Below are 14,058 nucleotides of genomic sequence, written 5' to 3'. Positions count from 1 at the left end.
TTACTGAGTCTGAAACTGTGGAGCTGTCTGTAGCTATGGAGCCTGTAAAGGACAGTTGCACATCAAGAAATCTGCCTGGGAACAGGAAGGGAGCATTTCACAATATAGGCTTATCTTTGACTTGGTTCCGCTATTGCGTTTGAATTGGTTTGAGAAAGCAGCATTTGTCTCGCTTAGAAGCGCTCTGCTTGCAGGGATCATGGCACACACTTGTGCATGTGAGGAGGCACAGCCATACATCAGAGGATGGTTCAGCAGGCTCAAGAAGGAGAGCACACATATTCTGGAGCTGTTGGCTGCAGGCCTGACCAGAGGGAATCCCAGAGATCTTTGCTGGTTTGAGCATCACTGCTGTCCATGCTTTGTGAAGATACTGGAGAAAAGGGAATACTCCAGTATGGCCTTGGCCAAGCATTTGTGTGAGAGCTGGTTTTCTATTGCAGCCAGGCTTGCTCTGTCCTGGTTTGGGATATCATGACCTCTGCATCAGTGCCCTCCTGCTTGGAATAGTCACACTATACCATGGGCAGCAAACAAGCAGAGGGATCTCAGTGTTAGCTCCTGTCTTGAGTAGCCATTCTTTCACTGGAAATGCAGTGTTGTGAGTAGTTCAAGTCTTCGGTGTGCAGCACTAGCATGGTAACCTTTTGGCAGCACAAAAGCATCTGAGAGCCTGTAGTAGATGTAGCATTTTGGAATGAGGAGTGCTCTGCATCCTGAGCACAGCACTGCTGCTGGTCCATCTGCCACTCCTCATGTGACTGCCTGGGTGTGGGGCTGGTGTACACTCAGTGATGCATGTTGGCTGATCTCCTCTAGCAGGGATGTTTCTAAAGCATAACCTGTTATACCCTTCCTGTGAAGGAAACAGTGGCTGGTTCAGGAACAGTTTTGGCTGCAGTTTGGCTACAGATGTCAGATACCAGTTTTGAAAGCCCTGAGGAAGAGGATGATTTTGTACATCTTGTTAGGTATTTAGGAAGATTTTTATATTCTTAGATAAATCCAACAAATCTCTTCTGTAATGCTGAGTGAATCTTAGTTCTCCCAGACAAAATCAGAGAATTCTGTACCTGTCTGCACTTTCCTCCCTTATACCTGGCTGCTTTCACACTCATAGCAAGCAGCTCTGATAGCTGTTGCTGGTGATCACTAGTAGTTACTGCTGCTGGCTGAGACATGCACACAGTGTTGATGTCCTTGTCCTTTCTCTAAGCCTCCTTATCCCACTGGTGCACCTGCCCCAGCCCAGAATGCCTGCTATGCCTTGTCCTGATTGTTGTGTCTGTTTGGGACATGACCTGCTCTGTTCCTGTGCATCTGTTGTGAGTGGCTGTGTGCTGTCTCAGTGGTATTGCAGTACTATGAAATACATCTCTGTGCTCAGAGGAGTGCTAAGAGCTTCTTGTGATGTAAGAGAAGATGGTTTCTGGGAGGCCTCTGGGTGGCAGTCAGAGCCCCTGGGGCAGAGCTGTGTGTGGTCCCTGCAGCGATTGGGAAAGCTGTTTAGTGTTTCAGAGTGTTTAAGAGTAGCTGGGTGCTGACCAAACCAGAGATCATCTGCCCAGAGAGTAAAGAGTTGGGCACTCTTCCAAGGGCTGGTTGGAGTAGGGCATGCCTAATAAATGTGCCTACACAGTGAAATGGTGATGTTTGATGCAGTTAAGAATGGCCTGCCTAGTCAGATGAGAACAGCAGGGGCTGATGGTGTGGGCTTTTCCCTTCCATGGGGATAGGAAAATGAAAAAAATGAGGTGCTCCAATTCAATACAGTGGTGCTGAGGTCCCATTTATTGTACTGCCCTGGCCTCTTTTCAGTGACTGCAGTCTATCTGGCATGGCTGTTCCAGGAGGAAAATGTTAACCAGGCCACAAGGCTGTGAGAAAAACTCTAGGCAGCTGCAAGCAGTTAGCCATGAAGACAGAGAAAGGTAGATGTATCTACTTGCACGACACTATTTTATTCCCATTTGCCTCCTGACTGAGGATGACACCTTGCTCTTGGTGATGTATACCCTACCGATACTGTTATTCTTTGCCCTCCCCAGCATGACTTTGCCAGTCCTCCTCCCATGTAGTGCAGCCAAGTTGCTGCTGTGAGGACAAGAAATCCCTTCCTTTGCTGTTAAAACCTTCAGAGACAAAAAGAAGAGTGTCATCTGGTCCTCTGGGATGTCTGAGCCTTGGCCTTGGGTTTGGTCTGTCTAGAGGCACTTGGAAGGAGATGGGATGATGGAGGGGAGGAATAATTATGTTGGAAGACAGGCTGGATTTCTTGAGGCAGGCAGAGCCATAAGGCATCCTGGGAAATGCTTCACAGGAAATGAAGGGGCATAACAACCTGGGGGAGGTTTTGTCTTCCTGTCCTTCATGCTTTAGGATTTCCTTTGTGAGTGTCAGTTGGGAACTGGGATAAGTCAAACCTACTGCAATTTGCACTAACAGAACCCTGCTCTGGATCCAGCATCAGGACAGCTGTGTGTTATTGGTAGCAAGCTGCTGTCAGCTAGGATGCAGATGAGCCAAAATGCCTCTCTCAGGGCAAGGAGAAAGAGGAATGCTGGTTGGCACCAGGGCTGTTGTGCTGCACACCACCTTGCATAGCTCAGCAGAGGGACCTGAGACACAGCAGGTATTTGGTGACTCTGGCCTTAGCTCTTTCCTTGGTTATCCCAGGAGGGTCCTGTCATGGTTTTTGGCCTTTGCATCCTACTGTGTTACACCTCTTCAGTGCACCGTGCTTTACTTGTCCTTCCCAGGTTGCAGCAGTTGCAGTGTCAAGAGTGTGCTAGCAAGCCCTAAGTCCTCTGTCTCTCTTTCCCTTGGGGAAGTTCTCAAAGCAGGCCGACGTTGGCTTTCATCCCAATCCATCTGTCATTGGCCCACCTACCTGTCCTGATGCCTGATCTGTAGAGCCTGATGAACCTGCTGCTGTCCCAGTTCATTGCTCCTGTTTGCTGGCAACAGGGACTTGGTTTCCGAAAGTGGAGTAGGTCTCTCCTCCCCTCTGCGTGCATCAGCGGTGTCTCATGCAAACACACCACTTGGGGCTCAGGGAGCATCTTGCCCTTAGAAAGCTGTGGCACATTTCGGGTGGTGTCTCACCACTTGCACATCGTTTGTGTGCTCTTCCCTTGACACCTGCTTTGGCCGCTATCAGAGGTGAGCTCTGTGGATGGTCACCCCTCTGATCAGAGGGAGTAAAACTGCTTTTACAAGCTGCTCCGTGCGACCGGCCAGTCTGCAGGGCGTCCGGGTGTCCCGCGTTTCTGGTCCTGGCCGGCTGCCTTCTGCCCTCTAGCGGGAACTTGCGTCGGGAATAGGTGCTGCTCCAGCGGTTGGCGCGGGAACAGGCGTGTCGGGAGCATCCCGTACCTTGTGAGCCCCGCGGAAATTCTGGCATCTCTCCAGAAGCCCAGTCTCAGAGTTTAATATCACCTTGAATGGAAACCTGAGCTGTCAAAGTCAGGAAAAATACAGAAGAGTAGCTAAACTGATACTGTTGATGGCTTAGTCCATGTCTGTGCATCTAATAAGGGTGGTCGTGTTGACAAGGATGCACAGAGGGCCAGTGCTGGGAAAGGTGGATGTGTTCTAACATTTGTAGGTAGCACGGGAGCTAGAGGAAAATCCAAGGTCCCTGGCTGCTGCTACTTGGAGACATCACTGCAAATGTCCAGGGAAACAGTCTTGTCTAGAAAATGAGCTGCCACTCACGAGTGGTTGGTAAGCCAAGCACTGAGCAGCCTGGGATGTCAGCAGAAAAAAATACACCACCTTCTCTACTGTGTACGTATGTGTTTTTGTCCTATTTTCCTTCTCTCTCTGAGCCTTAGGAGCTTTACCTCTGTTTTGTATTCCCCTGAAATCAGGGGCTTTAGAAATGTGTAGCATTCACTGAAACATCAGCCTTGAAAATGCAGCAATAAAGCTGTGGAGGAATATACCTAGATGCAGGTAGCTGTGTGTGCAGCTGCAGTACAAATAGTAAGTTGTGCCCTGGATGGCAGGAAATGTCTTGGAGCACCAGGAAAGGAGCTGGCAACTGGCAGTGACCTGTTGCCTAACAGAGGGCACTGGCATCTGAGGTGCTGGCTGGCAAACTTATCCAGGGACTCTGCAGAGCCCAGATAAACAAGCAGAGGACCCCAGAGCAAATATCATCATTGGACTGAGAGGTAAGTGTAAGGGGCACAAAGAGCATGAGAGGTGCAGGCACACAGGCTATAAGGGTGCAAAAGCCCCGGGATGGCTTTGCTGACCCCATGGACACCCAGCTTGAGCTGTTATGGTGTGCCTGCACCATGATTAAATCACTTGAGGACCAGGCATTTGGGGCTCTGCTATGGGAAACCCAAGGTTGAGCTGCTGAGGGAAACTCATCTGATGGTGAATGTGGTGTATAGTGGGAGCCAAGCTGGGCACCTGTGAGTTCACTGGAGCTTCTTGCTGCGAAGGAGCTTTGGTCCCAGCAGTGAAAGTCTCGGATGGTGAGAGTGTGACTGCCGGAGTGGTCCTGAATGGTTAGACAAGAGGCATTCCCAAACAGTTTAGTGACCCAGATGGGACCCTAGGCCACAACCTTTGGAGTCTCTGTTCTCCAAACTTTGGAATGACCAATTGCCGGCACTATTTGAGTTTACTTGGACCTTTGGAGCAGGGGAGAGACAAAGGGTGAGTGTAAAAACTGTCTGAGCAGATTCAGTATAAATTGTAATGGTAGATTTGAGTTTCTCTGGTGGTGCACTATTTTGTTCTGATTTGGTGAAATTACAGCAGTGAGTTTGAGTCCCTGTCAGTATTGGGGAAGGTTCAGGTCCTTTCTCTGCTGCAGCATCCTTACATCTGTGCAGCCTGATCAGTGAAAGGCACACACAGAGTGGGTTGGAGTCCCTCCTAAGGCACAGGAGGGTTCAAGTGCACAAAGAAGGGGGCATGGAAAAGGTCCTCCTAAAGCACATAATGGAAGGGGGGTTTTTGCATTATAAAAGGCCCCTGTTAGCATGTAAAATGGGATTTCAAATTCCTCTTAGTGCTTCAAGTAATCGGAAATAAATCCAGCATGGAAAAGGGAATGCCCTTGGTTGAGATTGTGCAAAATTGGGAGAAAATGGCCAGTGTAGCAGAGTTACCCAGAGAGAGTGCAGTAGTGCTGTGCCAAGAGGCTTGACCAGGTATAACCTGGAATGGCAGCTCAGCAGAATGATGGCCATCACAAGGAACCTTTGACCAACAAAAGTTCACTTTTCTGCGGCAGTGTCTGGATGATGAATTCCCAGGTCAGGTGTTCACATTGGCCTGGCATGTTGGAGCAGTGTCAGTGAGAGGATTTCATGGGCTTGACCCTTAACTTGGGGATAAGGACTGGCTCTGAGGCTGGGGCACAGAGTGGCACTGGGCACTGACTCTGGATGCAACACTGGGCTTTTCCCCTGGCTTGTTCCAGCTGCAGTGGGCACCACGCCAAGAGCAGATTCTCCAGATGTTGCACATCAGCTGAAACACTGCTTTATTATTTCTATGAGATTTTCTGTGGACTAGTACTTGCTTACAATAATGTTTTTGTATACTTACGAAAAAATTTCTAAAAGCGTATTTTTATACATACGTATTTTTATACATAGGTAAGAGGGTGGTAAATGTACAAATAATATTTGAAGACTTCCTCCAGAATAAGGAGGACTGTTGTAGTTGTTGTGGAGAAGATTTGATTAGTTCCGTTTGTAAATGGAGGGCATCATCTGTGACCCAGTTTAGTGGCACAGTCAGAGCAGCAGAAAGCTTTTTTACTTTTCAAAACAATGCTAGTTATTTTAACTTGGGGAACACTTTTATTTTCTTCAAGGAGGAAACTATGCAAAGAGTACTGCCCAAGCAGGAAACTGTGGTCCCGTTGCATAATGCTTTATATTACCCCTTCAGTGAAAAGGAAAGCAAAAAACTACTATTTGTTATTGACATGAAACAAAAAAGTAGATAAGAAAATGCTTTAGAGTCCTCTTGCTGTGGTCTCCAGGAGGTAGAGGATTAGGTCTATCGCATCTGCAGAGAATTGACACTCACTGCACTGCAATAAAGACATAAAATTGACTGAATTGGTTCTTGAATAATGTGTACATGGTTTGCTATGACAAACAGTGACGAGAATGCTTGTAAAGTAGACCCTATACATCTATGAATTGCTGTTGCAAAAAAAGTGGATGCAGTGCAGCTCTAGCCAAACTTCAGCTGTATCAAAGTTTAAATGTTTAGGATTTATTTTGAGGAAGGGATAGTGAATGATAGACCCAGGAAGAATAGAGGCCATAATTAAACTCCCATGTCTGGTTATTAAGAAGCATTTTTAATTTTCAGAGCATTTTTCAGAATTGTGGGATTTCATCAGCTGTAGTTTCCTGGGTTAGGGGAATTGACTACGCCTTTGACAGAGCAACCAATAATGAAAAGACAGAACTTGTCACATGGGGCCCAGAGAGGGAACAAGTTTTTAAAGCAATAAAATGGTGTCTACTCCTTCCCTTGGGCTCCCAGATCATACAAACCCCTTCAGTCTGTACGTACCTGAAGTAAAGATAAGCTCAGTGGAGTGATAATGCAGAAATTGTGACTACTCTACAAACCAGTTGCATATTATTTCATTCAACTTGATTCTTGAATCCGATTGTGTTGGGAAGACCAGCCAGTAGTAAATCACTGGCAGCAGCAGCAGCAATATTGTGAAAGCTGCCCCTTTATACTGGGACATCCTATTGCAGTCCACGTTCCATGTGCAGTGGAAATACAGTGTGTGATCCAAGCTCTATTGCCACAATGGGCACATAGATATGAGCTGAGCCTCTTACTGGCAGATAATACTGTCTTAAAAGGATGTGACACCTTGAAGCCAGCAGGCCTCACACCTCTGCCTGATGATTTGAAGCTCCACTTTGAATGCTGGGTTCGGTTTTGGGTGCTTCACTGCACAAAAGACCCTGAGGTGCTGGAGTGTGTCCAGAGTTGGACAACAAAGCTGGTGAAGACTCTAGAGAATAAGTTTATGAAGAGTGGTTAAGGGAGCTGGGGCTGTTTGGCTTGGAGAAAAGGAGACTCAGGGGTGCCTTATCACTCTCTACAGCCCCGTGAAAGGAGGCTATAGTGAGGCAAGGGTTTGTCTGTTTTCCCAGACAGCAAGTGTCACAACAAAAGGAAACAGCCTCAAGTTGCACCAGAGTAGGTTTAAACTGGATATTAGGAAAAGAATAAGTTCTTTTATCAAGTGGTGGAATCACCATCCCTGGAAGTATTCAGAAAACAAGTGAATGTAGCACTTGTGTACATGGCTTACAAGGTTAGTGGTGAATATGGTGGTGCTTTGTTAATAGTTGGATTTGATGATCTTAGAGGTCTTTTCCAACCTTAACAATTCTATGATTCTCTAATGGAGAGCATCACCTGTGTGATGCATATTTCAAATAGACCACAGACTGGTTTAACTGATGTTCCCCTTATGTTACCCAAATTTAGTTCTTTTTGCAGATACTTTGTTCTCCTGCCTGCAAGGACAGCCATGGACTTGGTACACTGTGGTGAGCCAAGTAAAAGTATTAGAAGCAGAAACACTCTCAGCAAGGATAAGTGCACAGGGAGCAGAATTAGTGGCCTTGGCACATGCAGCACCCCAGGGAAGAGGAAAAATGAATTAACATCTCTGTGGACTCTGGGAATGTTTTTGGGGTGTGTCATGCAGCAAGAACGGTATGGAAAGAACGGGCATTCTTCACATCAGCAGGGAAGAGTATCTGTTCCCTGGAGAGGAAATAGCAATTTGTTAGAATTAGTACAGTTGCCTGTGGTCCTGAATGGTCAGACAGGAAAGCTTCCTTAAGGAAAATAAGCCACTGTGTGTGTCCTCTGTGAGCAGCAGTGACCTCTTGGTTGGATGCTTTTGCAAACAACCACTGGAGGCAGTGCTTTGCTGCTGGCACTGAATTTCACAAAATGCATGTTATAGAAGCTTTGCTTTTCAAGATGAATTCACAGGCCAGCTTGGTGAAGGTGTTATAAGTGTTTCAGTCAGACTTCAGAGCAAAAGCTTCAGATTTATCATTTAGTGATGGAAAGAAGGCAGCATTTTTTTAAGATAATACCAGGGAACAGTGAATACCTCTCGCCAGTAAACGAGCAATAGTGGAGTGTAGGAGTACTGAGGTTCCAGGAGGCTGTCAGACTCTCCTGTTGGAGCTCATTTTCCTTGTTGCTGTCAGTCATTGTTGCTGTCAGAATGTTCACAGTCATATTTACCACAACTCAGTATAGCGGAAATCCCTGCAGTAGTTCCGTAGCTCAAGAACAGCTGCTATTTGTTCTGTTTAATTATAGGAGTAAGTAAATCCAGATTTATAATTTGTCTACCAAAAAGTGATTTGCAGGGATCACACTGTGATCAGTTCTGGACAAAACCATGGGGTAGTTGCTATGGGATTTGGCTGAAATATTCAGAGCAGCATCTGATCACTGTGGATCGATCCTGTCGATCTGCAGACATCAGTGTGAGACCCTCTGCTGCCCAGTACTGGCACTGAACACTCAGCACTGATGTAAATCTGGGTGATGCAGGGATTGGTTAAGTAACAGATCAAAAGAGGATCATCAGGGACAGCCAAGTTGATTAAAAATTGTGTGCTCTTGTGCTACACTCAGACTCTGGAACTTGCATGTTAATCCCTGTGGGAAGGGTCGTCGTATTTTAGAAAGCACTGTTTTGAGAAAGGTTGGAGCTGCAGGGTGCAGGCTATACCTTTGAGTACCTTGTATCTTTTGAGTGCTGCAGGGGAGGAAGAGCAGAGGGTGGAAGAGGGCAACCACCTTCTGGCACGTGGTGTGGGAAGGACCAGGGACAGACTACAGTGGCTCTCACTGTGTAAAATAGATCTTGAAAGCTGGAGACAGATAGAAAGAGAAGAAAGAAGCTTTTGAGTGCCTTATCAGAGATGAAAGAGCTGCCCAAGTGGGCAGAGCTGAGCAGTATGCATTCATTCTTACCCTAGAAAAAACACCAGGTACTGCCTCAGAGAGGAGCATGAAGAGCTAATGAGTGAATTAGTTTGGATAAGGAGTGTGTCTCTACAGCAAGAACGACTGCCAGGTAGAATTACAACCTTTCAATGTCCTCCAATTAGGACTGAATATCCTTATGTAGGTTTTAATCTTTTAGGGATAACTTTTCCGTGCAAGTAATTGTCATGACTAAATTAGTGCTGTAAGGAAAATTTGAGTAGATGTACTGTGCTTGTCTTACATGTTCAAGCCTCATTTCTCTCCGTGGCTTGTCTGGGCATGGTCAAATTTAGCACTGGTTAGTGGTGGTGTAAGCTAAACTTAGCCTCTTTGCAAGCTTTCTCTTGGTACATCTGGTGCAGTTGCTGTACCCCATTTTTCTGGTGAGCGCTCAGTCCCCTCCTCCCTGCCTGAGAGGTGCCTCTTTGTCTTTGGCCATGCTCCCCACAGCTCACTCCTAAACATGCCCAAGTATTTCTGGGGAGGAAGAAACCTGCCCCAGATGATAAGGTTTCTCCCTTCCTACAAACAGAGACTCAGAGGGGAAGGGTGGACAGAGATGGGACTACTTATTATAGTGCTGGGTTGTACAGACTACAAGAGCTTGGGGTTTTTAGCCCTGGGTTTTGGCTGAAAGAATATAGCCATCTGGCAAACAAGTGTGCAGAGCTTCCCTGCACGCACAGCTTCCTGGCTTCTGGTCTCCAGCAGGAGAGACCAGAACATGAGGGGCAGAGCAGCAGGGTTGCAGTCACAGTTCAGGAAACCTTCTGCACAAGCTAAAATTATTTTAGAAGGGAGGACAGGGACATGGTAGGAGGTGAGTGCTTGCTAAGCCCTAAAACTGTCCTTCCTGTGGTTTGGCTGGCTGTCCTTCCCTTTTCACTATCATTCTATCTCTGGGCTGTTCTACACTGCTGCTGTACATCAACATAGCAAGAGCAGTTACTTTTCCTTTCAAAATAAATAAAGCAGGCTTTCAGAGAGCACAGTGTGTCAGACAGAAAGGTATTTGGTAGTAGCCAAATCCAGAAAGGGTGGGCTAAATCTCGGGTCCAGCATGCTGATATCTACAGAAGTCCTGCAAATCAGAGTCTGCAGCAATGCAGCCGTGGAGCACAGAGGGTAACTTGCAGAACATCAGCATGCTCTTATTGCTGGTAAAACCGTATCTGGCTTTGCTCCCTGACACAGAATTCCTTGGAAGTATCTCCATGGGAGTCCTGCTGCAGGCTCCTAGGCAAGAGATGAGAGTGGCTGGCTGTCTCACAGGCACTGATTAATCCTTTGAGCAGCAAAAGTGACTCTTCTCACTTAGCCTCAGGATCCTTCCTAGCTTTTTCCTGGAAGTGCCACTTACCATGCTGCGTCCCCAGGATTTGAGGTTGTCAGGGCAGCTGAAGCAGTATGAAGCTTCCTGTGGGGCTGCTTCCCAAGCCAGCTCTGTGTGGCACCGGGCAAGAGAAGAGCTGCGTGGTGATGTCTGCATGGGAACATTTGCCTTAACTAAGTCCAGCATAAGAGTGCATTTAAGTGCTTTGGTTTATAAATAAACACTACTGTGGCCAAGGTCGATTTAAGCAGAGCTGGCAGCAGCCCTGCTTGGGAAGGGATCTCTTTACCACATGGCCTGCTGTTGGACTTCCTGTTGCATGCTAATCCCTTAAGCCTGCTTTAGCTCTGTTAATTTTCCTTCTTTCCTTTTTTCCCCGATGGGCTGTCTCCGTGGCGCGTGAATGCCAGCGTTCCTAGGCCAAGCCTGTGCCTGCGATTGGGCCAAGCATCCAGGCTGCCTTCCGAGCACCGGGTACCATGTGGCAGGGCCCCAGGGATGGTGGTGCCTGAATGTATCCCATTCTCTCTGTCTTACAGGCTCTGCAGTCTGCGCCTGAAGAAACTCACAGTGCTGAAAGAGCTGGACAAAGAGCTGAGCTCTGTGCTTATCGCTGTGAAGATTCAGGTAGGCTCCTCTCCTTGCTGCTGCCTGATGGCAGCAAGCCAAGCCCATCCTTGTGCCCTCTGTGAAGTGCTGGTCTACATGTCCCTTGCCTAATGCCAACCAACCCCTCTGTCTCAGTTAGCATGCTCACGGAGATTTTGGCTCTCAGGCAGGTGGGAATGATGCCCCAGGGACAGCAGGAAGCTACCTGCTGCTGGTTTGTATCAGGAATGAATTTGGTTAGGCACTGGGACAGAATGTGTCATGCCTCCCTGCCTGCCTCAGCCAAGGCCCTCCTCTCAAACTGCTGTTCAGAGTTTGGCATCCCATTGTTCCCTACCCTTTAAGAGAGGGTCAGTGCTGGGTGGTTTCTGGCAGTGCCCTCTATCCAGATCATTCCCTGGAGGGTGAAGGGGGGGAAGGGAAGGGTGCAAGGGATCCACATCTCTGTGCATAACTTCTGCTGACATTTGTGACCTGTCTGATCTTACACTTGCCTCTACTATGCCTTCCCTTTCTCCGTGCATCCCTGCTAGGCCTGGTGCTTCTACTCTGAACCAGGCAGAGGGGAGGGGAGGGGAGAGGATCTTTATCACCAAGGGGACAGGGAATTTGCCACCATCCTGGTATGTGCGATCCTTTCACCCTCTCTGCAGCTGGTGGTGGAGAGATGGGTTGCTGGGGATGCAGCCACATCCTTTCCACCTGCCAAGGGACAGCATGGAAACAAAATGCATCTTGAGTATGCTGTCCTGGCCACAGCTCCCCTGACCCAGCTAGGGAAGCTGGTGTCCTTCCTCTGTTCTTGTCAGCTGGCACGAAAGCAGCTGATCCCGTTGAAAGCACCGTGGGTCGGGAGCTCAGCAGCTTTGTGCTCCCATAGAGCTCTTTGTGCTGCACACATTACAATCTAAATCCTGGATTAATGCTGGAAGCTGCAGTATTAGTGGAGCTCTGGGGGCTGGAGTTCGCCTTCATGGCAGACCTGATTCACTTGCACAGAAGAAACTGAAAGCAGAATGTATGAAACCTGGGGCAGGGAGTGAGAACATCCTCAGGATGCTGTGGTCCTCATGCTATTGGTCAGTGTCCCACTTTGCTGGCTTTTCCATCACTGCATGTGTGGTGTCATTCAGGAGAGCTGAAAGCACTGGGACCCCTGAGACCTGTGCCCCTTTGATGCAGGCTTTAGCAAGGAAACAGCCTGAGCGGCAGAGGGCTGCCTGGCGCCTGGAAATGCAGAAGCAATCAGGGCTGGGCATGGTTGACAGCAGCACAGGACTGGGGGGCTGGCAGCCAGCTGGGGGCTGTGGGTCCTACCTGACTGAGAGGGCTGGGCTGGTCCCTCACTTCTCTCCTGCTTCTCTGCACTGAGGAACCTTGGGTTCCTGTGCAGCCGAGCTGATGCTGGGGCTGACATGTGCTGAGTGTGCATGTCCTCAGCTGCAGCCCTTACACACTGCAAATGTGGGGCTGTGGAAGAGACTGCACAGTGGGACTGCAGCTCTTTCAATCAGACCACCCCCATCCCTGCCACAGGCCAATCTTCCACCCTGATGGCAAAGGAAATTAATAGGCCTCAGCAGTTTGAAGCCGCAGGAGCTCCACACTGCAGGGCTCCTTTTCCTGTCAGGCAAGTGAGGCTGCGTTCAGGGACTTAATTTAAACATGGTCACCTCCTCTCTGCATGGCCACGTAGCTGTGGCTGCATGCTGGTGTAGACTCCCTACAAAGCTGAAGAAAACTGAAGGAGAATGCTTTTGCCTGCATTATCCTGTGGATCAGCATTCATTGTGGGAGTGGGCTGAGTTTATGTGCCTCGCCAGGCTGCTTCCACCTGCCTGACCAGAGCTGCCTTGGCAGGGTTTGGGACTGCTGGAAGGCAGATGGAGGCTGTAGGCAGCTTCAGCACAGTATGCCTACAGAGTGGCCTCAGATGGATCCATTCCTCCTGCTCCTCTCCTAGGTAACAGATGAGTCACACTAGGAAGAAGCTGTTTGAAGGCTGCCCAGTGAGCATTCCATCTTTTGGATGAAAACAGCTGATGCATATAATTTATAAAGGACCTGAAAATTCCCAAGGGGGCAGCTGGGGACTAGAGGAAAGGAGAGCTATATTTTCTCTCATTTCAGTAATAGTTCTGTTGGGTTCAGTGAGTTGCATGTCAGAAAGTTGCTGCTCTGAAGGGCAGATTGCATGGAAACAAAGCTCTGACCCTGCCTGAATGGGGCTGGCACCCAGACAACAGACAAGTGCTGGAGCCAGTCTGCTCAAAAAATGTTCGTGACCCAAAGGACAGTGTAGGCCTGTCTAGAACATCTGATCTCCTTCTCACAGTGCCTTTCTAGTCTTAAAAGACAGCTTCCAAGTGTGCCATGTGCTGTTACTTGCTCCTTTGTCTGAAAATACCACTGTGAAAGGACTGAGGGAGCTTTCTGCGTCTGCAGAACGTACCCATTTCCCAGGGGTGACTTGAATATATGATGTTCCATGGATTTGAGTGAGATAAAGCCTGAACTACTCCGAAAAAGGGGATTTGCTCTCATTCACTTGAGTGGTTTTTAAACCTTTATTCCTTATTATTTGTTTTAACAGACTGGAGATGTCATAGAGCATTTCCTTCCCTGTGTTGTTCAGTGTGGCATTTAGAGATTTGGATATGCTGGCTCAGCTCCATAAAGCTGCAGATACCTGCCTTGGTATCATAACTAATTTTGGCATGAAAGGAAACACAGTGTTCCCTCTCAGCAGAGAGGCTGTAGTTCACAAACATCCTGCCTTGAGCCATGAATAGAGGAAACAATCAAAGAAAGAAAGAAGAAAGCAAGCCCCAGCACTCCCGGAACTTTCAGCTCCTGTGACAGGTGCTGTGCATGCAGATCTTCCTGCATCTGCTTGCAGGATACAGCTCATTACTCAGGTTCAAGCCTTGGTACTGCGGTAGAGAGATGATATTGGCAGTCACTATGTAGCATGTGAGAGTGTGTGCTACAAAATAAGCCAGGTTAAAAAGGTCGTTTGCCTCTGCCAGGTCTGCCTCCTGCCCCACCCCTGCTCCCTGAAGGAACTTGGATTTTTTTGG

At 48.1% G+C, this 14,058-nt stretch overlaps 1 protein-coding gene across 2 annotated transcripts in view; it reads left to right on the top strand.

Annotated features, from left to right (window-relative positions):
• The window catches only part of LOC146439060 (phosphofurin acidic cluster sorting protein 2-like), a 55,474-nt gene that overhangs the window by 24,226 nt on the left and 17,190 nt on the right, over positions 1-14,058 (top strand). For both annotated transcript variants that reach the window (XM_085054479.1, XM_085054478.1), the window contains exon 2: positions 10,909-10,996. In XM_085054479.1, the coding sequence (XP_084910605.1) occupies positions 10,909-10,996 (88 nt within the window). The remainder of the gene's footprint in view (positions 1-10,908; positions 10,997-14,058) is intronic.

This window comes from Lichenostomus cassidix, chromosome 3 (genome assembly GCF_008360975.1).
Source record: "Lichenostomus cassidix isolate B80296 chromosome 3, HeHo_3.0, whole genome shotgun sequence".
Taxonomy (NCBI): domain Eukaryota; kingdom Metazoa; phylum Chordata; class Aves; order Passeriformes; family Meliphagidae; genus Lichenostomus; species Lichenostomus cassidix.
Note: the sequence above shows the minus strand (reverse complement) of the source record. Positions and strands in the feature narration are given on the sequence as shown.